Source organism: Rhinichthys klamathensis, unplaced genomic scaffold (genome assembly GCF_029890125.1).
Source record: "Rhinichthys klamathensis goyatoka isolate OS25496 unplaced genomic scaffold, OSU_Roscu_1.1 h1tg000110l_1, whole genome shotgun sequence".
Classification (NCBI taxonomy): domain Eukaryota; kingdom Metazoa; phylum Chordata; class Actinopteri; order Cypriniformes; family Leuciscidae; genus Rhinichthys; species Rhinichthys klamathensis.
In genome coordinates this window covers 194,941-222,443 of record NW_026606648.1, presented here as the reverse complement: position 1 = coordinate 222,443, position 27,503 = coordinate 194,941, and the positions used below count along the sequence as shown (strand labels likewise).

Sequence of the window (27,503 nt, the reverse complement as noted above, 5' to 3'; positions counted from 1 at the left end):
TCGATAAATTAACCTAATAAATTAAATTAATAAATGCCTTGAAAAAGGCATTTAATTTCCTCCATCTAAAATGGTATGAACTCGTCGGAAAAACAGCTGTCATTGGAGTAGACCTGGACCTCTGATGATATTCATGTTCAGACTCATGGACAGTGGTAGCCTACACTACACCACCCACTCCGTGACATGCTCGCTGGAATGATGAGCATGTTCAGCAGTGGGTGTTGCAAGAGGGAGCAAAATAAAGTTATATGAATGTGATATACTATACAACACACCCACCCAGTGTGTTTTTGACTTGGTAAATTAACCCATTCTTCAAGTACAACTATAAATGCACCTGCGCAATACATCTATCTATCTATCTATCTATCTATCTATCTATCTATCTATCTATCTATCTATCTATCTATCTATCTATCTATCTATCTATCTATCTATCTATCTATCTATCTATCTATCTATCTATCTATCTATCTATCTAGAAACTATTTGTTCAGCTTTTATTTAGGCTATTCTAGCCATTTATTCATTTTTTTCTCTAAAACTACATACTTTTAATTGACCTCAATTAAAATAAAGATTTGACTTATAATTCAAAATGTATGTGTGTGTGTGTGTGTGTGCGTGTGTGTGTATGTGCGCGCGCGCGTAGCTGTCAGTCCTTCAGTCGGGGAGTGCGGATGAGCCGGATACGCCAACTTTAAGCAATGTAGATATAGCTGACAAAATTCACACCGAATTCAGACTCGAACCCTTTCCACGCTCGGAATACTGGCTTCGTTTAAAAGTAAACATCTTTTCGGGGCAGACAAACGACAAAGAAAGAAAGAAAGTGGGAGTGGGATTTTGCTTGAGACATATTTGCTGGCTTAGCCTGACTGGGGTGCGTTAGCATGCTAATGGAGCAGCGCTGCAGTGGATGTCTCTCCACCCGCTCTTTTTTCCTCAAATTAGACTGACGTCGTTCAGATTACATTTCATTCTCTATTTTCAGTTGTATCCGTCAGTATTTCTATTGTTTTTATTTAAGTGAAGTGTTAAAAAAGCTCCCGAGGGGAGGCTGGCTTGTCAGGCTAGCTAGTTAGCAAGTAAGGAAGGCTTACTAATGAAGTCTTAAGGAGCTTTTGCAGTTACGGGCGAGAACTTAAAATAACACCGCGTTTTGCTCTTAACTTTAATGTTATATATATCAGCAGACTGTTTTAGCACATTTGGCGAGTTCTTCATCTGTCCAGCGAGCTAATACATAGTTGAGTTGGTACAGCTAGCTGGCTGCGGTTAGTTAGCTAACTGAACGTTATGCCAAATGATATTTTATTAAGAGACAGTTAGGACACCACTAGCTTAATTAAAGGACTTGTCACTGTGTGATAGTTAATTTATTGTTATACAACCAACAATGGCCTCGGCTGGTAACACTGTCTCATCGTTTGCGAGCAAAACAAAAACGAAGAAGAAACACTTCGTGGCTCAGAAAGTGAAGCTGTTTCGTGCCAGCGACCCTCTGCTCAGTGTTCTCATGTGGGGAATAAACCATTCGGTGAGTCAAACCTGCAGTCTTTTTCTTTGTTTGTGTCCGTTATTGATCAATGATTTAGAGTTAACGAGGAAAGAGAAGTTCAGTATGTCTCGCAACCGACAATTGGCACCATCTGTTGGATCCATGCACTTCGGGATCATCAGAGGTCTGCTTTGATTTTCTGTTGCTTAACCTTCAGTTTATTGACCAATATTCTGTTTTGTTCCTTAAAACACTTGCAGTTGTATGTTCTTAAAGCATGTGAACCAAACCTGTCAATGAATTGTTGACTTCAGGATATTGTTCATGTCAAAAAACTAATTCCCACATGCCCCTATTGATGCAAACTACCGGTAGTTTAAAACCTTCATTTGTTGTCTGTGCAGTAATGAATCAAATTTGTAAGTTCTCTATGTCCTTTTATGTGCATGCAAAGAGGTTGCAAAATAATATCTGTATCAGTAGTGGAGCTGTGGGTGAGTAATCGTTTCCTGTTGGAAGTTTTGGTTGCAAGATGATAAGCTTATGGTTTACTGAAGCAAGACTCATCTCAGCTGATACTGACTGTTATTGTTTGCACCATTAGTTGTCTTTGGAGAGGAAAGCCTCCTAGATGTGCTTCTCTTATAGGCCTGCACATTTCAGTTGGTAGTGTTTTTATATTCATATACTGGCTGTTTGACTGTACTTTGAGGTGAAGAGAGGCAGTATTTGCTCTAATAAAAAATGTATTCATATTTAGATGTCTTGGTGTCCCAAGTTGTCCGGTTATGTTTGGTGTGACAGTCTTCACCTCCATCTATTTGTTAGACGTTTCTCTATGAATTAACTGTCTTAGACCAATCACACTGCACACCTTTTGTGTTCTACATGAAAGTTTCTTAAAATGCCATTCTTTGGAGGTCTTCAGAAATGCAGCTTGTTTTTAGTTTCTCTACACTGTCTGGTGACATTTTCCAAATGGTAGATTTGTTTAGTTGTCTGAGATGTAATAAAGGTTTGTTATTTTCCAGTCACACATACCATTCTTAAGGGTAATTTTTCTGCTTAATTTGTTTATTTACAGTAGATAAATGTAGCCTGCATGGATGGTTGACATTTAAGAAAATGTTCCAGTAGACCAGGGATGAAAATAATGCATCTTTTTGTTTTGTATTCATGGCCTCACTACCCATTGTCAAAACACTGAAAAGGTATCCAGAAATGTACATGAGTCTGCGTTAATATTAATATTAGTGTTGATAGTTTCTGTTCATTGGTTATAGGTTAGTATTATTGGGTATTTAATTGGACACCCTTTTCCATCTATTTTTATGTTTTTGATTACTTTTGCCCTAATCTAACCTTAACTTGCATTGGAATTTTTTTAAATTATTAAAAAAAAAATATATATTTTTTAAATGATTATCATTAGTTTTTTATTTATGGAATATAATTACTTATTTAACTAATTATATTTTTTAATAGTAATAAAATGAAAAGTAAATATTGGCTAATATCTGCAATGGCCAGAATTATATAACCTATTGTTGCATCCCTTGTCTTAAAGGCACAATATAGATATTTGCATTAAAAATATCCAAAAACCACAGCGCAGTGTTAGATATTTTGTTCATTTTTCTACTCGGATTATCCCAAATGTTTCCAACAATGATTAAATCCAGAGAAATTAGCAATTTTAACCAGTGTGACGTCATTGCGTCGCCTGTCAATGGCGTCATGTTTGCATTATCCTCGGTTTCCACTTTCACTGTCATAGAAACCATGGCAACACAGTAGGCCTATTCTATTGTAGCGTCTATCTAGCCACTCTGTTGTTGTTTCGCATAATTTTCATGGACCACAAGTATTCGTTATCGTTTGCAGCAGGTTCTCTCCAGAGAAATGATCAAATGATCCAAGAAAAGTTTAGGACAAGAGGAGAAATAAAACGAGGATCAATATCAGTGTGGCATTAAAGGTATAGCGGAGGATTTTCTTTTTCCGGGTGGGTAGCCTATACTATTGGTCCACCTAAGTGTCAATCATTCTGGTGATATGTTTACGTAAGGCCGTCGTACGTGCTCGTCCCTATGTAGTTTTCGCTTTCTGCGCATGCGCACTTTCAGGTGTATTATGTGTGATGAGTTACGGTTTCAGCCATTCCTTTGAAAATGGCTGAGGGTCGAAAGAGAACAAATGTATACGAAGTGTATGATAAGAAGAGAAAGGCCGCAGAATATAGAAACAAGACCAGAGTGATTTTGGGTGAATATTTCACACGCTGGCGTGCGCTAAAAGCACAGGTTGGGCTTCCCACTGATGCCGCAGTCGCGAAGATTCTACTAGACAGGTAAAGTTTGTCATGCTATTTGGAGAAATCCATTTAAAATCACTGCTAGTAAAAGTTTAATAGGCGTTCCCTCTCGGGAGCAAATAGAGTGTTGCGCATGTGCATTTTTAAAAAAATTGGAGAGGCTTCTCTAAAATTCGGAAAGATCCTCCGCTACCTTTAAGACTGTTTAACAAGTCAATGGCAGTGTAATTAAACACAGTATATGTTAGCCTACATAAATAATAAGTCAGCCTTTTGCAAATGCTGTGGCTACGTTTAAATGTACTTTAGTATGAATGTTTTGAACACAAAACTGCGCTGCATTACTCCACCATTTAATTTGACAAATAAAGTGATAAGTTAGCATTAAACATTGTTACTTTCAGCTTATTCTTTAGAATAAAATAAAATCATGTGATCAAACATAAGTTACAAAACTGTATTTCATTACCTCATCCATGAACATGATTTGTGAGTCTCTCCCATTGATGATTGAGGTGAAGACGACAACTCCCATCATGCCACGCTCCTTCACAGCGTCATCAAGCTACGTCTTTGTTATTGTTTTGAATATGTGATCTCTATACTGTGCCTTTAAAGTTTGTGATGTAACTGAATTAGCGGCAAAACTTTTATTCGGCAAGACATCTAAGTAAAATGATTATCGAAAAAGAAGAAAATGTAGGCTGAGGACATCTATCCATCTATCCATAGTTCGTTTGTTGATTGGATGGCAGATCTGACCGTGAGTGTGCAGTCAATTGTAAGAAAGTTTAAGGCAGGGTTTAACTAAATATTACTATACTAATATAAAGTCTAGCATGTCACCAGTGAGAAGTTATTAGCCTACATTTTGATTCAAAATTACAAACTAAATATATATATATATAACATACGCATGGATGAATTGTTCAAAATACATAGGGTGAACTTCCATTTCATTCCAACTTTTAGCTGTAAAGTGTTTTATGTTAAAATTTTAAACCACAGCCGATTGTTGGGTTGTTTTGCATAATATAAACATCAACAGAGAGCTGTGGGGCTTTGTGCCATGGGTCAAAGCAGAGGTCAGGTCTTGGTCTTGTAGGGCTGGAATGGAATTGGAGAGGGGGAGGCCAAAAATCACAAGAGAGAAGCGGAGACCAGATCCTTCCCTATCTGTGACAGCCCCATCAGTTAAATACATTGACTGCCACTGACTGGAGCTAAGCAGCGCTACTACACTCTGTAGGCTGAAAGTGGGCCTTGAAACCTAACCTAGTGTTGGATATTTTAGATATCAAGCAACTCTGAGAGCATGTGGTCAAGAAAGTTGAGGGTGGAGTAGTTGGTGCAGCTCTCTGTGGTGCTTACACTGCTAATGAATCATGCATGCAGCTGCAGGCCCTCACTGAGCTCAGACTACTAAACAGAAAAGCAGCGGCTCTTGACCACTAAGGACCACGATGCTTGAATTTGGTTAGCAAACAGCATTGAATGGGGAATATAATGTAACATTATTCTGTCTCATATCAAGGAGCACCTCAGCTTTTGTGTTCTCAAGCTGTCTGTTTTTGTGCGTCTAAGGCTAATTTGTATATGCATTGAAAGTGATATGAGAATTAATGCTAATAAGGGGATATTCAGTTTAGATGATTATGAAATCAAACACTGTGGGAAGCGGTTGTTTTAGTCCAGTTCAATCACTTTGCTGTTCTGCCACCCTCCCCTTTCTGCTTACTCTGTACAGGTCTTTACTCTCTCTTAAGCTCTTTATCTATTACTTTTCTCTTTGTTAAGCCCTCCATACTTCCTAGACTCTCCCGCCCTGATCAAGAGTTGCTCTGTCTGTGTTTGGATTGCATAAGGAGTTTCTAAAAATACTCAAGATTCAGCAGCCAATCTGTGGCACTGCAAGACACTATTTTATTTTTACACTGCCTAAGGCAAATGCTGATCATCTTCAAAGTCTTTTAAGCTCAATCAGAATGCTTTGATTAGGGCAATACATGCAGATGAATTTAACATGCTCTCTCAGTAAGGTGCATTTCTGCTGAACTACACGTGGGATACTATTTTCCATTTACTTTGTTGTAGGCGTATCAGGTTCAACAAGAGATTTGCTAATCGCCATGACAATTTGTATCTGTGTAGTCTTTTTTATGTGTCCATACTAGTAAGGGAAGATAAATGAAAACTAACACTGATAGTTAGTTCATCCATAGGCATCTCATTCTCTTCTTCATTTGCAAGGCTTAGCTTATCACGCCTACACAAATTCAGTGTGCCTAAGGCCCTGTTTACACCTGGCTGGTATTAAGATACATTTTGGTAAATCGGACCACAAGTGGATGATGGTAAATAAAGGTGTGAACAGGGTCTAAAACGTTTTGAGCTTGTCCACTTTTGACCGCTTCCAGAGGTAGTCAAAAACAAATTCGAACAGATAGCTTTCTTAGTGTGAACACTCATGTAGCGGAATGTGTTTGAACAGCCACAAAAGACCATCTGCTCTCCACCTACTGACCTAAACATTATGTGAAGCGCGCTAGCAAGATTTAAACTCTCAGCTGGAGACCCAAGTTTGGTTTGAAGACAAAAAACATACTAAGCACAATGTTCTATTGCTTTTCCTGATTTCTAACACGCACATACTTCGTTCATCACGGTCTTGCGCATATCAGAGCAGAAATGAAAGCTGCTACTCTCCGTTTTTCTGTTCATATGAAAATTGCATGATCTTATTTCATCCATTATTTCGAAAGATCTGAAAAAGCCTATGGATTTACTCGGCCATTGACTCTCTCCATCAATGAAATCAAAACAGAAGTGGTTGAAAGTGGACAAAAGTTGACCAAAATGCATTTTAATATCAGGTAAAATAGGGTCTAAGTTTGTTATTCATATGAGGGAGGGCAGCACAGGTGAATGACTTGCGTAATGGATTTACCTCAACCTTGAGTAGGACAAGATCAACATGTACCTCAGATTTGGTCATACACATTCTCACTGCTATCTTTAAAACAAAGTTATTACAGATTGTAGATGATCACACACTAAATGCTTCGTCAGGTTGCCTAAAATCTGTGTTTTAAAACTATTCTTGTTGCTGTTACTATGTATTCATTTTTAACCACTGTAATATAGCAGCTCAGTATCAGCTCCTGATGAACTTTAATTTTAGAGTGTCTATATGAAATAACTTGCATCTGAGGTTTTAATGCATGCGGTCAGACCTCACATGTGACCTTTAGGGCTTTTTCTTTAGCCTTCCTCAAGAATTTGAATGAGCTATTTGGTTAGATAGATTCCTTCCTTATTTCCAGAACACTTTTTCTTTGTATCAAAGCCTACATTTTTTTAATGGTTTTCTAAACAAAGTGTGTTGACATGGAAATGTGTTATAGGGATAGTTTTAATGTTGACATGAGGGTGAGTAAATGATGACAGATTAATAACTATGCCTATATAACATATTATCATGTCAACACTTCATTTAGAAAGCCAAAGGTTTACTCACCCAAAGTGTTGTGCACGAGTAAATGATGACAGAATTAAAAATTTTGGATTAACTATCCCTTTAAGGTAAATCAACAAATCAACACTCTTGTGTAATTTGTCAATATATAATTTTAACCTGTTTCAGATGTTATTGTAACTTGATTTTAGACTCATAGGCTCATATGCCATAAATGAAGGCATTGTTGACGTCAAGAGGCTGAAATACCGAACACCCCACTATGATGAATGCACTGCTTAGAAACAAAGAGCTTTATAAACATCTGGTAGGAGGATGAGCATTCTCTGAACTAGGCTTCCTGTACTGATGGAGTGCAAGCTTGTCAGCTCTGTAGCGGAAAACCTGACTTTGCTGCCATGGAGACAAACAGGAAGTGGTAGTGCGAAACTTGGCCGATGAGATGAGATAAGTGCTTACTTCTTGAACAAATGAAACCGTTGCTGCAGGCTTATAAAACACCTATAACGTGGCCTCAGCACGATGGGGAGTCTAAAGCAGTCGCCTTTGTATGTTATTTCTGTTTAAAGTATGAGGAAGGTAGTTGAGGAGATCCTGTGCAGCTGCTCCTGGGTTTGTTGAAAATGTTAGGCCACTATCCCTGGATCCTCAAAGGATCTAGCATGTAGGTGGAAAGTGGGACAGTGGAGTATGTTGTCTACTCCAGTTTCTCAGTTTCTAATCTTGTGCAGTGCAACGTCTCTAAAACTGCTCACGGAGTAGAATTTATTGGATCAAGGTGACCAGCTCCAATGGTTAACTGATTTTTAGGCAGCTAAAGACACACTTGTTTCAAACCAGCATAGGCACTTATTCACATTAGATGTTTTCCATGTAACAAAGTACATTTTTGTTTCATTATTTTATTAAAGACAGGGCATCTTGAGTGGACACGTTCGATTTTTCAGGATTAAGCCAGTCACACAAGACTTTGAGCATGCAAAATTTCTTTGAACACTGCAACGGTTGTGATATGATGTCACGCTCTGCAGTGTCTTTTTTTTTATAAACATGAATTCAACATATAACAAATAGTAATACATTCAAAATGTAAAAATATACATTCTACTCAACCTTTACTGCAAAATTATCGTTCTCTTAATTCAGCCGCAAGAGGACATGCCATGAAGTAGGCTATCAATCTTCTACTAATCACATGTCTTCACATGATTCTAATTCGAAGGTCAGAGTTCACCAAACTTGAACTTCGGAATGAAACTTTTCGCATAAGCTTGCATTTGTGGTCTGACACATTCTCATGCATATGAATAGAAGTCAATGGAACGAAAGTGTAGTGTGACCACCTACTGAGTGACCACCCCTTTACTGCGTGTTAAAGGGATAGTTCAGCCTAAAATTAAAATGTTCTCACCTTGATGTTGTTCCAAAACTGTATTAATTTAGTTTCCTCTGTGAAACACAAAAATGTTGGTAACCAAACCATTTTTCTTACCATAGACTTCCATTGTGTGGACAAAATACAAACTGAGAGATTCTAAATAACTTCTTTTGTTTTCATTTTGGGTGAACAAGTATTGTTTAAATAACCATTGAAATCACTGTCAGCAGTGTTATTTTAGTATTATTTATACTATTATGGTATTTATTAATAATGGTTTATTAATAAAAAATTTCATTTGAATATATTTTTGTTTAAATTTGAGTAATTTTGTTATGTGCTTCTGTGATTTTAAAAAAAAAATGTAAAAACTTTTTTTATGTTTATATTGCTTTCATTTATTTTTAATTTCAGGTTTAATTTGAGTAATTTTAGTACACAAAAGAAGATATTTTGAAGAATGTTGGTAACCAAAGAGTTGATGGACCCCATTGACTTCCATACGGAAAAAATTGTATGAAAGTCCATGGGGTCCCATCAACTGTTTGGTGACCGACATTTTTCAAAATATCTTCTTTTGTGTTTAGCAGAAGAAAAATAAATGCATACGGCTTTGGAACAACTTGATGTTGAGTAAATGAGTTTTCAGTTTTGGGTGAACCAACTATCCCTTTACTTAAACTTGCGTTTACATTTGTAATGTTCTAAATTTCATTGTAAACCGAGGAATTCATTTAGAGATGATTTATCTTTCAGTGTCATTTTTGCCTATCATTGTTATGCACAGACCCAGGTGTCGGATATAGGCTACTGTTTCACAAAGAGTAACATATACAGTTCCTTATTTGTCCATATGGTATATAGAGTCCTAGGTTTTGTCTCCAAAATAGGCTGTAGCTGCTGAGAGTGACTGAGAAGGCCCCCTACTGTAGCTGACGTGGGGTCACAGAGATGTTTTCCGCTCGCTGTTGCTTCACCATTGCCAGTAGACAGGCTTAGTCCTCTAGAAAGCACCGCTCATACCTCATCCTGCTCGCACATGTTTCTGCAAGCGCCTGTTGCCTCTTAACCCCTCACAACACCGCTTAGCTTTAATTGCATTTTAAATAAACACCGCATTAATCCCATCCTGCGGGAAAAAAAGACATTGGCTTTACTGTCACTATGCCGCTGCATTTTACATTCTGTTTAGAACAAAATATCGTCAGTAAAAGGTGTTAAGAGACGGAGATTTTCATCTCCTTTGCTTTTGGTTAGCACTCTTTTGGTTTGTGGGTGATTTAGTGTCATGTTCTCTTGGCACTCATGCCGTCTTCAGCAGCTCTCTGCCTGTAGCTCTCTTGATCTTTGATAAATAGTGTGTACAACAGCCTGGCGGAGGAGCAGTTATGTTTCTTTTGTTCAGACAGCCCATCTATTCTATTAAAAGGATGAATGGTTTGTGTCAGCACAATCTAAAGAAAAATTAGTTTCTGTTTTAGTGATGAGTGGGCATAAACATTTATGAAATTGGCTTCCTGTGTTCATAGTTTTCGCTTCCTCATGTGACATTTAATTTCCTTGACCACATAAAAAAATATTCATCATATTTACAGTCCATAAATGAATCATTTTTGTTGTAATCTACCTAATTTCTTCCTAAATGTGCTCTTCTTACCTAGGGCTTTAGCATAGCCTAATTTCTGACCACAGCGTGAAAGATGAGCCTAACTCACTAAGCAGTAACCACAGCATGCATTACAGCCTCTTTACACTTGCTTATGTCAGGAGAGAGGCGTTTTAAAGGGTTTCAAGTGACCTTGTTTAAAATGCCTGACTTCCTTTCGCAATTTGCATTCTTGTAAAGGTTTTCAGTAACCCAAAGCCTGCTCGGATTGACCCATAGGTTTCCCCTTGGAACCCCACTCATGTCCTTTTTGACAGAAATAAAGGAAAAAACATTAGAATATAGTCTGTCAGTCACTGTTATTTAAGTTTGCATGTAATGTGACACTTTGCAGGTCTAAATGCCTAGATACCTAAGGGGCTGTTCACATGTCACGACTTTTGCGCGCTCAAGTTTGGCATTTTAAGGTGCGACAAGCGTGCTCGTGTTTTTCCCAGGCGCGTCTACACCATTTATCCTTTGCTGAAACTTCTTCGTCTTCATGGAGAACCCGGCTCATGATTGCTTAGCAACGGCAGTGCTTTTGAAAAGAGGAGAAAGTGGCGCGGGCAGCGTTTTCCACGTGTTTTCAGACACTCGTGCATGATCATTTGACACATTTTTATTTAGGTTACCTTTGCCACCATCTAATACTTACTTAAAGTTAATCTTTAAAAACACAAATAATTTGATGCCTAAATTCACTTGTAGCATTTAAAATGATTGCTTTTAGTGTTTATTTATAATCTTATTTAGACAAAATAGTAGGGCTGCCCCCTAATAGTCGACTAAAGTTAGTCTTTGTTTGTTAACTTACAAACTTTGTAAAGTTAGGCTTGGTCATCCAAATTTTAAATAGTTACATAAAAAAAGACTCCACAGGAATTGGCAAAGTTATGCAGTAAAAAATCGTTAACATGGCAGGTCCATGCGGTAATATGTTAGTTATTACCGCATTATACTTATATATATTATTATTTTACATATCAATGCTTTCTTATCATTCTAGGGTAATTAGCTATACATCAGTGTATAGGTTTTAAATTGCAGTTTTATTATGTTATAACAAACAAGATAAATATTCCCAAGGAAAGCCAAATAATTGACTCTTGAATGTGTGACATTCATGAAGAGGTTTTTCAAAATTGATATGCAGAACAAATGAGGTATAATCACATTTGCTCAAAAGAAAAGACATTCTACCTTCTATAGGTAGCACTCCTTATCCACAGTGCATTTGGCTCTGAGACACCCTTTAAATCCAGAAGCCTGGCATTCAACCAGCCAATAGGAAAGTCTCTAGAGACTTCAATGCTCTCCATTCTCTGAGAGGTCACATCACAGTGGGTCGATGCAATATCTCCTTGTTTTGGAAGACAACCTGTCTCACTCCTTAACTCAGTTAAATGGTTTGACTGACAGGCAGCGAGCCCATAAATGCAACTTCTTTGACCTTTGGTTGCTTTACTATGTATTTTAAGAGGAAACGAAGCGATTAGCTGTTACTCACGCCTTGATTAAAAGCCTTTTTCTTACTGATTAGATCTATGTGAGATCCTAAATGACTGCCATCTTCTGTAAATGTCAGAAGATAACACAATTTGGTTGCATTTTCTCTCATTTCTATTTATTTATACCTTTTATTTTTATAGATTTATTTACATGCACCCTGTAAATATTTCTACATTACTCACAGGGATGCACAATATATTATCAACCAACATGAACATAATCTTTAGCAAATCTGAAAATAAATATAATTGTTTTTATACTTTACGTTAAGATTTTGTAATGCCCAATTTAATCAGATTGATTTAATTTTTAATTTGATTTATTTAGACAAAATAGTATCATCAAAATAGTAGCTATTTAATGTCAGCCATTTATTGGTTATTGGCCTTAACATGAAAATAATTATCAACCAGAATTTTAATAGCGGCGTATCCCTGTTTTTTTTTTTTTTTTTTACAGTATATATATTTATTATTGTCCGTTTCTGCCGAGATTCATAGGCTAATCTTTGATCTCCCATGGTGCTTCGTGCCTATTTGACTGCTTATAATAATCCTAGTGCATTCACATCCTCAAACAAACAAATATATCACAGTAATTAAAGCCTTCTGCAGTCCTCTTGAGTTTAGTTAGCGCTATTGTTATTTATTTATTTCTTAATAGAGGGAAAGAACCTATGAGTCACCAGATTTCTTTGTTGGGATGAAAACTGTCCACAGCAGTTTTAAATTCCCACTTCTCACAATGCAGCAGTTTCCGTTATTACAGTTTTATTACAAGTGTTGTTTTCACAAGAGCAAACTGTGCAAAGCAGGAACTGATGACTGTTGAATGTAGCACATTGTTTTAGATCCTGAGCAGAGCAAAACAGTGCATTGTGTCACAGAGATATCGCCCTCTGATGAGCAGAACACATCACTCACACTGATGCGTTCCTGTACCCAGCACATCTCAGCACCTACTGTTTGTGTGCATTAATTGGTTCAGTGTCAATTATGTTAATCTAAAAAAATGCGTGTGAACTGACTTGTAGCAAGTTTTCAAATGGTAGAATTTTGTAGCTTAGTGATAGCCAACAGACTGTTTAATCAGCTGATACTTGGCCATTTTCACATTATTTCATCAGCATCTGCAGTTAACCACACCCAGCTTTGTCTGTGATTTTATGTTATTTTTTATTATTATTAAATAGTTATATTCCATAAAATATTTTAAATAAGTTTTTTTTTTTTCATAAGTTTTTTACATCTCCTATTTTGAATTGTATTATATGTATAGGCTGCCCTACTCTCAAGATATTGGTATTGGTCATACGTTTTCTTGCCCATATTGGGTGACCACTACATTTGACTCCCATTTAAAGACTCAAACCCTGAACAAGTAACCAGTAACTGAATCTCTCTCCTTCTCTCTAGATAAATGAGTTGAGCCATGTTCAGATCCCCATCATGCTTATGCCTGATGACTTCAAAGCCTACTCTAAGATTAAAGTGGACAACCACCTTTTCAACAAGTGAGTTCCTCTCAAACTTTTCACTGTTCCCCATTCTCAATTGCTATGATCCAACTTTTAATCATGTGTTATAAAAGGTTGGTGAATCTCATGAAAGAACATGTCTGAATCATATATCATAAGAAAAATTCTTTGTACTGTAATGGTATAATATATAGTAGTCACCATAAAAATCAATGGATTAATGTAATATTGCAGTATTTATTATAAATGACTTATACGTGCACATCATGATTATTATTATTTTTTTTAATTCACATGCTCTCGTATTCTTTAATCAAAAAATTCTTCCTCTCCCTCTTACAACGACGTGTTTACTGGTGTGAGGGTGGGACAACCTGTCACTCACATAAGATCACAGCAGTAGCAACCCACAAAGATCCAATCAATAGAGTGCTGCAGGGATGATGTTTTTTTTATGGTTTAATTTTGGTTAAAAGCCTGAAATAAGGTGGTCTCTGGTGAACACAAGCTTTTACGTGTCTTAAAAAAGGCAGTTGCTAAATCACGTTGTCAGGGACATTAAACGCCATCACACGGAACAGGTAAACTAATCTACGCATTAGTCTGCTTTCACAGCCTTGTTGTGTTTATAATCGCACTCTTCCTAACTATTCTAACTCACACTTTCAGAGAAAATGCTTTTTACTATAAAGATTGAAATATTTGGGAGAAGCTTGGTGGTGGTGGTGATGTATGTTGAAGTCGAGCGACCGTGGTGTAGTTCATTTATAGCCTAAGGTTAACTTTTTTAATTCTGGCAATTGTATTTAGGCTTCAAAATTCATAAAAGTTGTTAATTTGTGAAAATTACTTTAATGGCCAAAACGTGCAAGTACCATAAACTTTTGTTGATCACAGAGCGTATTTTTTGCGACAATTCAAAAGTTTATGGAAAAATCATATTGGGTTTTTTTGTCGAGAGAACCAGTGTGATGCTAACTTCTGGGTTTGCCTACAAAAATATGTCATCGTTGCAGCACTCAGTTCCCAATTGACAAAATATCCCAGCATTTTTTTCTTCTTTCGTTTCACTCTGATGTTCGTCACTCTAGAGAAGACTCGTAACGTCCGTTTCATTGTAAATATACAAATGACTGACTTTTCTTTGTGAGATTGACCCAGCCAACTCTAGAGATGTGTATTCACTTTTATCTCTTTGCTGCTTTGCTTTTCAGAGAGAATATGCCAAGCCATTTTAAATTCAAGGAGTACTGCCCTCTTGTTTTCCGTAATTTGAGAGAGAGGTTCAACATCGATGACCAGGACTTCCAGGTAAGCTTTGTGAAAGAGAGAAATGATCCAAGGTGTCACGTTCAGTGTCTTAAAACCACAGCGTAATACTGCAAAACACCAATGTACTCCCTACTAAACAATGCCAAATAGATTGAGGTCTCTGTGAGAAAAGCCCATAATTACCAAGAAGTAATTTAGTCATTAACCACTCGATTTGCTGTCGTAATGAAGACCATTATTCCCCATAATAACACAGCAATGTCAGAGCTGCCCTTGCATCCTCCAGCCTCCCACGTTCAAATGTTCTTAATTGCCTTCATATCCCTTTCCCTATATCCCTTTCATAGAAGAACATACCTTTTTTAGCAAGAATAGTCGCAATCAGTGTGCATTAGGTAGAAGGGCTTTTCTCAACATTTCTAATTTTGGCTAATGAGGAAGATATGCCTTTGCGTTTCACTGTAATCAGTTAGAGCTCAGGGTCTTGGTTAGAGCTCCCTGTCTGCCTGTGTGGGTTTAAAAGGCATTACATTATGACTGTAACCCTGACACATACAAAAAAAACATCAGCTTCCCAGAATGTGCTTATTTTATGATCTTGATTAGAGACGTTCAGTACGAGCTGTTTACTGGAAGTTTACTGTAGTTTAGGCTTCCTATGTTATACATCAGAGATGAATGAAACCTTTATTGCACTAAGACAAGCACAACATTTAGCAAATTTAAAAATGTGTTCATACAACTACATATTTTCAAAATCAGCTAATCAATTTTAAGGACACCGATAACAGTGGTTCTCAAGATGAGTTAAAATAACTTAAAACCAGACAAAATATCCATTGAAATAAGCCAAAACAACTACAAATCAAGATATTTCTTAGTTTAAATTCCGCCCTCGTCAACTGTTGCTTGAAAAACCTGGATATATGAGGTAGCGTCATTTTAAAAATGTATTTTCTAGCTCTGACAATGTAAATGAATAAAATCTATGAGCATTTTTATTATGAATACACTAATGTTTAGTCTAATCTAAAAAAAAAAATTTATCCAGTAAATCAAGAACGACTGGAAGAGTCATGGTCCCTTGAAATATTATTGTGGACAATGTGAGGTCTTGGAATCAAAACGTTTGAGAACCACCCTATATAATTAGGCTAGTTTAGGACAGCTTTTCATGTTGGTCATAAGTGGGCGGTACTTGGGACCAGACGTTATGCCGCAAGTCAAGAGTCTGGCTATGCGAAACTACCTGCATGATAACAGCTGTTTTGTAATACAGATCTAGCATAATCCCGCTATGATTTCCTAGCTGTGTGTTTTTTTCAGTCCGCCCTATACGTCCTCTGACAGCTACCTGCCTCATCATCACTATTTTCAGCCCATCTGTGCACCACTTCCCTGCAGAATGAGCCATCAGCTGAACAGCTACAGGCCCTAACCCGCATGACTCAGCCTGGGAAGCCTTTCAAAATCTCATATCCTGCTTTTGGTTTTGTGTATAATGAGTATACTTGGTGAATATGGTGAGGGTATCCATGAGGAAATCCAACCACATAGATTTGAGGTACAGAGACGCATCAAAGAGGCGATAGAAATATGTGTTGGTGTGTATGTTACATGTTTGAGGTAGCAGACCTTGGAAATGTACGTAGAGCTGCTCAGTGCAGCTGTACCCGTCACTCGCCCTCATTGAGAAGAGACCCTCCGGTCTTTTCATGTGCTTTGTGTCCACAATGAGCTTTTTTCCTGAAATTGGTACAGACACAGGGGCAGTTGAAAAATAGCTGTCTTAGTGTCTACATCTAAGTGGTCATGTGTTGGTGGGCAGGGCGATTACAGTAAAACTCTCATACCCTTTTTCCACGAGATCCAATGCTCAGTGGTGAGTTCTGTCAACCTCATTCAGAACTTGAACTTCAGAACTTTCGGCATGACATAACTGACTTACTACTTAAACTTACTACTTAAACTACTTAAACTTAAACTCAGCATCACAGGCTTATTTTTGGCTGTGCATTAGGGCGCCACGATATTGGAAAAAAACTGTCATTGCGATATTTAGTTTTTCTGCGATATGAAAACAATTTCACCTGATTATTTGAATAGCTCTATTTGTAAAGAATTAATCGTTCTAGGATGATTGGGGTTATTATTTAGGGTAGTGCATCTGCATTCTGCATAGAAAATAATAAACAAATTACAAGCATCTGAATACAATAGAAAAAAGACACTGATGAAATAAGCAGTGCTTTGTTTTTTAAGGTAAATTAACTATTCAGGTACAGACATTGTATAATCAAATGTAAAATAACACTGCATAGTCTTCGCTGTATAAATTAAATATGATTCATATAATTAATACAGTTTATCTTTGTTAAAGCTACAAAAGTAATTTTCTCTTTTGTTGTTTGATTAACTTTGGTGACACAAACAGTATTCAATAGAATGCACGTATCCAATACCGTAATGACAAACATCCGTTTTCTTTCTTTGTTTACAACTCGTCGAGACGGGCATTTTGACTTAATTTTCCGTGCACATGTCCGTTCAAGCACAAATAGATAAGAAAGGGAAGGGAATTCGGTGTTCACAAACTTCCCTTGCTGTCTGCGTGGCTCTGTGTGCGAGTTCCATTCTTCTTGCATTTGATGTTTAAACTGACAGGACTTAATAACACATGCAAATGATAAACTGTCACTCTATGATGGTTAAACTTTGCAATTAATCTGCGAATCGCATGCGTTCCGAGCCAGCCGTACGGATCACGGATCAACTACGAACCCTATACTACATTGCACATCCTGCGATGTGACCATCGCGGATGCGTACATCGTGATATCGGTGCTAAAACGATACATTGTGCAGCCCTACTGTGCATATTCTTATTTTTGAGTATGTATTATTAAAACAAATGTAAGAAATGAATACATTTATTCAGCAAGGATTCATTTAATTTGATCAAAAGTGACAGTAAAGACTTTAACATTGTTACAAAAAAATACTGCAATAAAGTAATAAAAATACTGTAATAATAAATTCAAATACTGTAAATGCTGTTCTTTTGAAGTTTCTATTCATTGAAGACTCCTGGAAAAAATGCAAACTTTTATGGTAATTACATCATCTTGCATTCTGGATAATGACATTATTGGTTCCTGGATCGAAACAAGCAGGTGTGTGCTGTACAGCTGATTTTTCTGGCTCAGAACTGTAATGTGTAACAGGGCCAGATTGTGTGGAAAAGGGGAAAAAAATACTGCTTTTTAGATCCACAATTTTATGGTGTTAATCAGTTGCTAATAAACATTTGTGGTTGCCAAAGTGTGCTTAAAGAAAATGTGTAAATAAATGCAAAGTTGAACAGATGCTTGTTAAAGATGGTAAGAGAAATTGTCTGTTTCAACTTTTCTGCTTTTTAAATTACCATTCATTTCTAATTCAGTGTGATGATGTTTAGATCTTACTTCATGTATAAATGAGTGCAAGACCTGTCAGTTGCATCCATTTTTGTGTTTGTCTATGCCAAGACATCTTCCTCTTTTCTATGTGTTGGCAGAACTCTTTGACCCGTAGCGCGCCCCTTGTCAGTGAAGCTCAGGGTCGTAGTGGTGCTCGCTTCCACACCTCCTACGACAAGAGGTACGTCATCAAGACCATAAGCAGCGAGGACGTAGCTGAGATGCACAACATTCTCAAGAAGTACCACCAGGTGAGAACACAAAAGCTCATAAATTCCCTATACAAGTGCTATATACATTTGATTGATGTTTTACCAATAATTTTTAAATTTACATGCAGATTTATAATGAGCCAGATGGTTATAAGTTCTTTTCTCGCTGCAGTATATCGTGGAATTTCATGGTACCACACTGCTGCCACAGTTCTTAGGCATGTACCGCCTCACTGTAGATGGAGACGAGACTTATATGATTGTCACACGCAACGTATTCAGCCATCGGTTGTCTGTGTATAAGAAATATGACCTGAAGGTAAGGATTATGAAAAATGAGTGGCAAAGTCAAGCCAGATGATGATTATATGGTTTGACATGTTTACATTTTTCTTCTATGTAGGGATCTACCGTTGCCAGAGAGGCAAGTGACAAAGAAAAGGTCAGTTTCACCCTCAAACTCGAACTAAATTCTGAAGGGAAAGCAATACGTTTTCCTTTATATACTGTATATATATAAAATAAATTTATTGCATATACACTCACCTAAAGGATTATTAGGAACACCTGTTCAATTTCTCATTAATGCAATTATCTAATCAGCCAATCACATGGCAGTTGCTTCAATGCATTTAGGGGTGTGGTCCTGGTCAAGACAATCTCCTGAACTCCAAACTGAATGTCAGAATGGGAAAGAAAGGTGATTTAAGCAATTTTGAGCGTGGCATGGTTGTTGGTGCCAGACGGGCCGGTCTGAGTATTTCACAATCTGCTCAGTTACTGGGATTTTCACGCACAACCATTTCTAGGGTTTACAAAGAATGGTGTGAAAAGGGAAAAACATCCAGTATGCGGCAGTCCTGTGGGCGAAAATGCCTTGTTGATGCTAGAGGTCAGAGGAGAATGGGCCGACTGATTCAAGCTGATAGAACAGCAACTTTGACTGAAATAACCACTCGTTACAACCGAGGTATGCAGCAAAGCATTTGTGAAGCCAAAATTGGACAGTTGAAGACTGGAAAAATGTTGCCTGGTCTGATGAGTCTCGATTTCTGTTGAGACATTCAGATGGTAGAGTCAGAATTTGGCGTAAACAGAATGAGAACATGGATCCATCATGCCTTGTTACCACTGTGCAGGCTGGTGGTGGTGGTGTAATGGTGTGGGGGATGTTTTCTTGGCACACTTTAGGCCCCTTAGTGCCAATTGGGCATCGTTTAAATGCCACGGCCTACCTGAGCATTGTTTCTGACCATGGACCATGTCCATAATGCACCATGTCACAAAGCTCGAATCATTTCAAATTGGTTTCTTGAACATGACAATGAGTTCACTGTACTAAAATGGCCCCCACAGTCACCAGATCTCAACCCAATAGAGCATCTTTGGGATGTGGTGGAACGGGAGCTTCGTGCCCTGGATGTGCATCCCACAAATCTCCATCAACTGCAAGATGCTATCCTATCAATATGGGCCAACATTTCTAAAGAATGCTTTCAGCACCTTGTTGAATCAATGCCACATAGAATTAAGGCAGTTCTGAAGGCGAAAGGGGGTCAAACACAGTATTAGTATGGTGTTCCTAATAATCCTTTAGGTGAGTGTGTGTGTATATATATATATATTATAAGTATATAGCTTTCCTGTGTCAGTCAAGAGTAGTTTTCTGTGTTCAGAGTATATTGGATGTCAAGACTCTTTGTTGTTTGTGGGTTTGTTAAAGATGGTTCATTCTGTAGTGGCTAATCATTTGTTACTTCGAGCAGCTTAATTTACTGCGAAGCAGAGAGTGAGTATAAGAGTGAGGCGTGCTGATTTTAGAGCGTCTGTGTGATTATCGGGTGCGCAGATGTAGTTCTATCCTATACTTAGTGTGTCAAGGTGAAGCAAAGTCCATGGTGCTTTTTTAAGCTATGGAGATTAAACCAAGAGGCTGTAAGCTGCAGTGGCATCAACACTGCGAATGTAAATAAAAAGGATCAATTAATGACAGACTGTTTCTGTCTTAGTCATCATAAGGTACTAGAACTTAACAAAGAAGAAATATGTTAATAGTTAGCCATTGATCCTTGTAATTTCATGTGTCTTTGTATTAAACAAATGTAATTTTTTTAACAATTTAATTTTTAATAGCCAGATTTTAAATAAGGAGAATCAGCATCTTTATCTAAAACAAGACGAAGCAAAAGAGCCTTGATTTCAGAGAAAATATCTTTGTTCTTACATATTGCAAATTATATATAATTATATATATATATAATCTAAATATTAAATGGAATTATAATATGTTCTAATAATATATATTCTAAAAACTAGTCTTATAGTCATTACACACAGTTTTGCATCTCAAGTCAATTATCTGGCTGTTAGAAATGTTTAGGTATTTACATTAGAAAAACAAGACCAAAATGCTGATTAAGGAAATTATTTTTTTTGCAGTCTCTCATCTGCCACATGGATTATGAATACAGTACTTACATATTTATTCTCGGCTCTTTGAATAAATGCTGAACTTGCTGCTGTTCTATTACAGGCCAAAGGCAGCTTTACACATGACTCTTGAAACTGTGCCAATTTAAGGTCACTGCTTAATAGGGATACTGGCCGTCACTGTCAGCCCTGTGTCCCACATATAGGCTATAGGATATAAGGCTTCACCCCCTTCTCAGAGGACTCACTGTTTTAGCAGCCATTAAGCTGCTTGTTGCCTGGCCAAGTCATGAAGAGTAGTAGAAAGAAAGGTTGATTTTCTTCACACGCTCTGTTTTCCGAGAACAGCCTCTCTTTTTTTTTTAAATTGCGCCTGTACATGTCGGTGCAAATGTGGACTTTAAAGTAACTTTCTCAGAAATATTTGCAAAGACAAATATTTCTATGTTCTGGTTTTGCTTCAATGCATAATTTTATTATTCACACAATGACTTGAATCATTGATATACTTTTGTGAAGTTTACTGGCCATAAATACTTTTTTTTTCCACGTAAAAGTAAAGTCAAACACACTCGTAAAACAAGCCAGAGCCATTTCTCCCTAATCGCACATCAGATGCTCTCTCTCTGGTTTCGAGTTCTCGTCTCAAGCCATGGTATGCTGGCAGTCGACCTAGAATAGGTTTTGTCTTTAGGGTTTTTTTCCACCATGAAAATAACCATAGAAGCTGGTATGGCATTAAGAAACAAACAAATGAACTATGCTGTGCCATATACTGTGCGATTCAGTCCTGCAGCAGGTTAAATATTATATAAAAAAATGTTTGGAAGGTAGAGGTTGAAAAATAAGGGCTTAGAGACCAAAAAATTGTATGTCTTTGGAATAACATATACAGATGAATCTTACACAATAAGATTGGGGACGTGTATAAATCTGTAATGAATGCAAACTATTTCATCAGTGCCCTAATGTCTGTTCACTTTTAGTGTGCACTTATATTGTTGTCCTGTTCAAAGTGCTTTCCTCAACCTTTCCTAATGTTCTGCAACCCACCAGCAGGGCACACTTCAACTATCAATGATTTACCTAGATTTCACAACAGTTTGATAGGTGTATGTTTGCTTTTAAAAGTTGGGAAATCTGCAAACGGTAGAGGCTGTTAAAGTCCATTAATATGGTATTTACTGGAGTCTGGAGCAAGGCTACCAAATGAGCTAATTACAGAGAATTGCTGGAGTGTGTTCATTCTGGAGGTTTAATCACCCCGGAGGACATATTCTCGCCCGCATTCATTTTCATTAGTTCGAACAAGCCATAAAAAGTTATTACTTAATTATTAAGTAGTAGTGAGTAATAATTACTTACAGCTGAGTCATATTGAGTCGTAGCTGATTTTGGTGTTGGCGGGTCTACATTAATGTCAATGCATTGTAGCTACATACATCTTAACTCGGTTTAAAAGCACATTTCTTTCTTAGGCCATTCTGAATATCTCTAAGCACAAATGTAGATCAGCTAAATCAGCCAAACTGTTAGACTGCTGCCTCATTTGTTCATATGAGGGTCCCTTGACACTACATGCAGCTGTACGCGCCAAACAGCCTCTTTATTGTGAATCTAGAGCACCCCCTGGTGTGCTGCATGATATTACATGACATGACCAGGGTATCAGGATCTGAATTTATTTGAATGTTAATGATGAATCTCTTATGATGTTCTTAAAACTGTCTATACGTGTAAGTGAGCATCTTTAGCACACTAAATGTTGTTTCTCACTTTTCTACCAGGCTAAAGAACTCCCTACGTACAAAGACAATGACTTCATCAATGATGGACAGAAAATATACATTGACGAGGAAAGTAAGAAAATCTTCCTCGATAAGCTTCGAAAGGATGTGGAGGTAAATGATTTAGAAGAATTAGCTTTTTCACTCTGTCTGCCTGGTACGGGCACAATGATGTATTTATCTTGTGTACTTCCTCTCTCCTTCTACTATCAATCTGTTGTCTTTATTCTTCCGTCACATCTCTGTCTAGTTCCTTGCCTTGCTGAAGTTGATGGACTACAGTCTTCTGGTTGGGATCCATGACGTGGAGAGGGCAGAACAAGAGGAGGTGGAAAGTGAGGATAATGAGGGAGATGAGGAAGGAGAGAGTGATGGAGGGATTGTTGGGACGCCTCCTGACAGTCCCAGTAACACCCTAGACAGCTCTAAACCACTCTCACCGGGAGACTTCGACCCCAGTATTGACGTCTATGCCATCAAAAGCCATGACAGTGAGTGAAGAAAGTTTGAAATGGGTCCTGTGAAGATATTCCACTGTATATGATAAATAGTTAGAGCAGCATTCGAAACCATTGTAAATTACTCTACAAACATACACCTGTGACCTCATTAAAAAAAATATTTTTATGGACTAACCGTTTTATAAAAGCAATAAGCCCCGTGTCTACCGTGAATTTAGAACAGCTAAGAGAATGCTGTGTTGTACCTAACAATCTCTTTCAGCTGTTCTAAATTCACTGTAGACTATGGCTTCACGGGGCTTATTGCTTTATTGGACATATGCTTTATACCAAATCATTTAATTGTGTTTATATGAGAACCTTAAAGTAGAATGAAATCAAAATTGGCCCTATTACCCTTTTTTGAATGCATGTTCCTGTGGTTATTGTGAACGCTTCATCCATGCATGATATTAGGGCTGGGCGATATGGCTGAAAACTGTATCACGATATCAGTGTTTCATATCGGTCGATATCGATAATTATTGATTTTTTTATGACCCATTTAAAATAAGGACCAGGAGAAAAAATATATTACATTTAAACATTTTTATTTTAAACTTAACCTTCCTCTGATTACAATCCCAAGACAGAAATGTCAACACAACCATGGAAAACTCAAATAATTAAAATGTAAACATAAGTCTAAATTCACAATCAGACCTGCAAACTCCTCAGAGTAAAAAAGGTGACAGTGGCGCGGCGGGACGTGGGTGGTGGGGGTTTGTGATCGTACGTGCCCCCTGCTTGATTTTTTTTTTTAGACATCACGGTTCGGTACGATTTCGGTACAATGGAGTGAAAAGCAAAACAGAAATATAGAAGGCATTTTTATAAATGTCTTAAGCCTTGTATTTTTTAAAATAAGTTTTATTAATAAAGGCATAGAACCAGTTTATTTATAGTGCACTGATAATAGTTTTATATAATTGGTTTATTAATTAAACTAATAAAAAGATAGATATGAGATATGTTTGGTAATTGTACCTGAATGAATTTAAAATTAATTTGCTATATTTCAGATCAATATATTTGTTTTCCTTAATTTTAATTAACCCTAACTTTATTCTCATCAGAATTATAAATAATTGATTTCCGTATAAAATAATACTTCCAACAAATTTAATTTTCTTTTTTAATCAATGTGTAACTTAAAAATAAACAGATTAGTGCTCTGTTTTGAGGGCAAGAAATGAAAACCAATGCGAAATGATGAATGTTCAAAAGATGGAACACACAGACTGTTTTACAAAGGGGTTGGATAAATATGTTTTGCTTTTAAAACGGTGTGTACAGTTGTAGGCTACAGTTTGACAAGAAATACAGTGTGACAAAAGGACAATGTTGTGTTTTATTGCGAGTATAGGCCTACACAAATATTGTAAACACTTTGCAGACTGACTGATGTCCTGTATTAACAAAATGACGGAGTATGTTTTTATGTCTCCACTGTTCGATCGCGCCCGCGTGTCTCTCTCTCTCGTGCTTCTCTCTCTCGCGCGCGTGGACACACACACACACACACACACTCCAGCATTGCAATCTTGACATCGCAGCCTGTTCATTATGCTGTGTTCACATCAAACGCGAATAGAGCGAATTATCCAATAATGTTTCGCAATTCTAGCCTGCATGGCATGCAGATGAAGGGCACTCATTTTCTGCTTATCAATCGCCGGTTACTGATGAGGAACCAGCAGCACGAGACAACGATGGCGCAACCAAACTTTTTTTCTTTTTTTTGATGGCGCAACCCATAGACATAATAAATATGTCTATGGCGCATCCAAACTGACACGTTACATGATTGCCTGAGCTTGTCACTCCCTACGTTGCTAGGTTACCAGAGAGCGAGTGCCTTTGTTAATGCAACCAAACTTGCTTCGCAACCTGTGGTTTCTTCCGACGAAGGAAAAAAAAAAAAAATATCGAACGTTTTATCGAACACATTTTTTATTGATATCGTTCACGTGTCTATCGCGATACATATCGTTATCGTTTTATCGCCCAGCCCTACATGATATTCTTAAAATAAAAGTCTTCTAAGTTTTTAGGCAGGTGGTGAAAATAATATTAATAGTCAAACATTCTGTTCTGTCTCCATGCTGGTATGTAACGGCCACCATTCACAATCAAATCAATTCATGATTGATAAGCTAAGACCCATCCTACTTTTTTCTGTACTATGTCACATTATGAAAATGTATTGCAAACCTTTTTTCCCCCAGATTCTCCCAGAAAGGAGGTGTATTTTATGGCTGTTATTGACATCCTGCAGCATTATGATGCCAAGAAAAAGGCTGCTCATGCAGCCAAGACAGTAAAGCATGGGGTGAGTGCTTTAAAAAAAAAAAAAATTTATTTATTTATTTTATAACATTTTAAGTGTCATTTTATTAATATGTAGAGTTATATCACTATAAAAAATTCATGTTAAAAATGTATGTTAAAAAAGCGGCAGCTAGAAACTGTAAAACAACATTGACAATGTTTCTGGTATTATGGGATGCCATGTTGGTGGCTGAATATTTTACAACTTATAACTGTGCATTTCATTAAGTTATAATATTAATATACCAAGTTACTTGAAGTACCAAAATCTGCCTTTTACCTTAAAATGTACTGATAACCAGCGTAATGATACAGGTGGTAAAATCGAGTAATGATTCAGAATTCATGGCCAATATTTGTACATAGACGTTGCACAGTCAGGGTCACAAACACAAAACACCAACAGGGTAAAATATGACACTTAAATAATGCAATAAACATTCACTAAATAGCAGAATAACAAATGTTATTTATTGTTAATGTTATGTAATGTAAATATAATGTTAACATAAATAACAAAAACACCCTGATGTACATTACCAATAACAAAAATAAGAATAAACAAAATATATTTATGTTAAATATATATTTTAGTCAAATAAGATGTCACGCAGGGACTTTTGGGAATGTCATTTTACAGTTTTGTGGGGTTTTTTTACCATAAATAAAGACAATTCTTAGTTTTTACGTCTTCAAACCATACATTTGACAGTCTTTAAGAGTAAAATGATATATGATGTGATGTTAAACCATGTACAATTGTTCTATGTGTACGGTAAGGTAACATAACCAAATAACAGGTTTTTACTTTTTCTTTAAAAAATTGCAAACATTTTTACATTGTAAGTAACATCATTAACCAAAAAATACTTTTTTAACATGTACCAAAGGTACTTTACAGAGGATTATTTGGGGTATTTCTCTGTCATCTCCTTCGTCATGCATGCATGACTGAAACCTTTATAACTTTTATCAAGGCATCAACCTCCTGCTTTTTTTGTTTTGTTTTTTTGTCGAAGGCTGGGGCAGAGATTTCCACCGTGAACCCAGAGCAGTACTCGAAGAGATTCTATGATTTCATCACTACCATTCTGCCCTAGTCCGAGGCAGCTGAGTTGAGTCCACAGGGATGAAGAGGGACGCCAGCGGAGGGGTGTAGTTCACTCACTCGCCTGCTCTGCCACAGGGGGGCACCCCTACAGCAGCTACAACCACCATTCGTTTACATTTTGATTTTCATCTATTCGTTCTTTGTTTTTGTGGGACCATGAGAGTGATGGAAAAGGACAACAGTTACACCTTTTTTGGGGGGATAGGGCTTTTTACTGCTTTCTTATGCATGCCCCTTTTTCTTGTTTGTTCCGTTTGATACTTTTCTTGCCTTTTAAAGTGGAAGAGGACGGAGAGAGGAAAGGGAGCGCATGTGATGTTCTGTGGCTCAGTTAGTAGAATTATGTCTCTGGATAAGGAGGCCAAAACAGAACTTCTCATTTTATCACATCCCTCCCCGAACTCACATCACGCAGCCCTCGACTGCCCGTTCTGAGGTCAACAGCTTCGCAGAGAGGCACCTGAAGCACTTGACCCCACGCCACGGCACCCCGCTCACTAACTCTCCTTACTCGCAGTCCTCTTCCTGCTCTGGACAGACTAACAAGAAACGCTCTTTGAGCCATTTACAAAAGGAGGACCCATCGCCCCCCCAATTGCCTTGTGTGGACAGACAGATGAATCTGACTGTTTTGCATGTTCCTTCAGTGTTCTGAGGCAAACGCGTTTGAAATGGAGGCGGAGGTTCTGGTAGGTATTTGTTTTTTGTTTGTTTGTATTTTGTTTGTTTTTTGTTTTTTTCGTTTTGCAGCAACTTGACAGGAGGGAGAATGAAGACACTGAGGCAGCAGGATCAGTGGTTTCTCTTCAGTCATCAGTGAATTCTGTTACATTAGTGATTCAGTTGCCATCAGCACCTTAAACTGTTGCACTTTTTATTAGGATCACTCGGTCTGTTACGAGCTGCAACGATAGCACTATGAGGCACTGTTCAACGCAGCCTTGCAGTTTCACGTGTTCTCACGCATACGCTTGTTCTCAGCAGACAAAACATAGTTTACCTCTTGCATCGTACCAGGACACACCATTTTGTGTTGTGTTTCAGTATTCCATGGAGGTTTGGGGAAGGGGTGCTTTGTGTATTTTTTTTTTTTTTTT

General features: G+C 37.4%; 1 protein-coding gene across 1 annotated transcript; it reads left to right on the top strand.

Annotated features, from left to right (window-relative positions):
* The first annotated feature begins 642 nt into the window (after positions 1 to 642).
* Positions 643 to 27,503, top strand: pip4k2aa (phosphatidylinositol-5-phosphate 4-kinase, type II, alpha a). Its single transcript, XM_056254067.1, has 10 exons — positions 643 to 1,543; positions 13,244 to 13,341; positions 14,520 to 14,616; positions 18,134 to 18,286; positions 18,420 to 18,566; positions 18,651 to 18,689; positions 22,465 to 22,578; positions 22,715 to 22,955; positions 25,193 to 25,296; positions 26,315 to 27,503. Exons 1-10 carry the CDS (start codon positions 1,403 to 1,405, stop codon positions 26,393 to 26,395), a joined length of 1,215 nt encoding a protein of 404 aa, XP_056110042.1. The 5' UTR covers positions 643 to 1,402; the 3' UTR covers positions 26,396 to 27,503.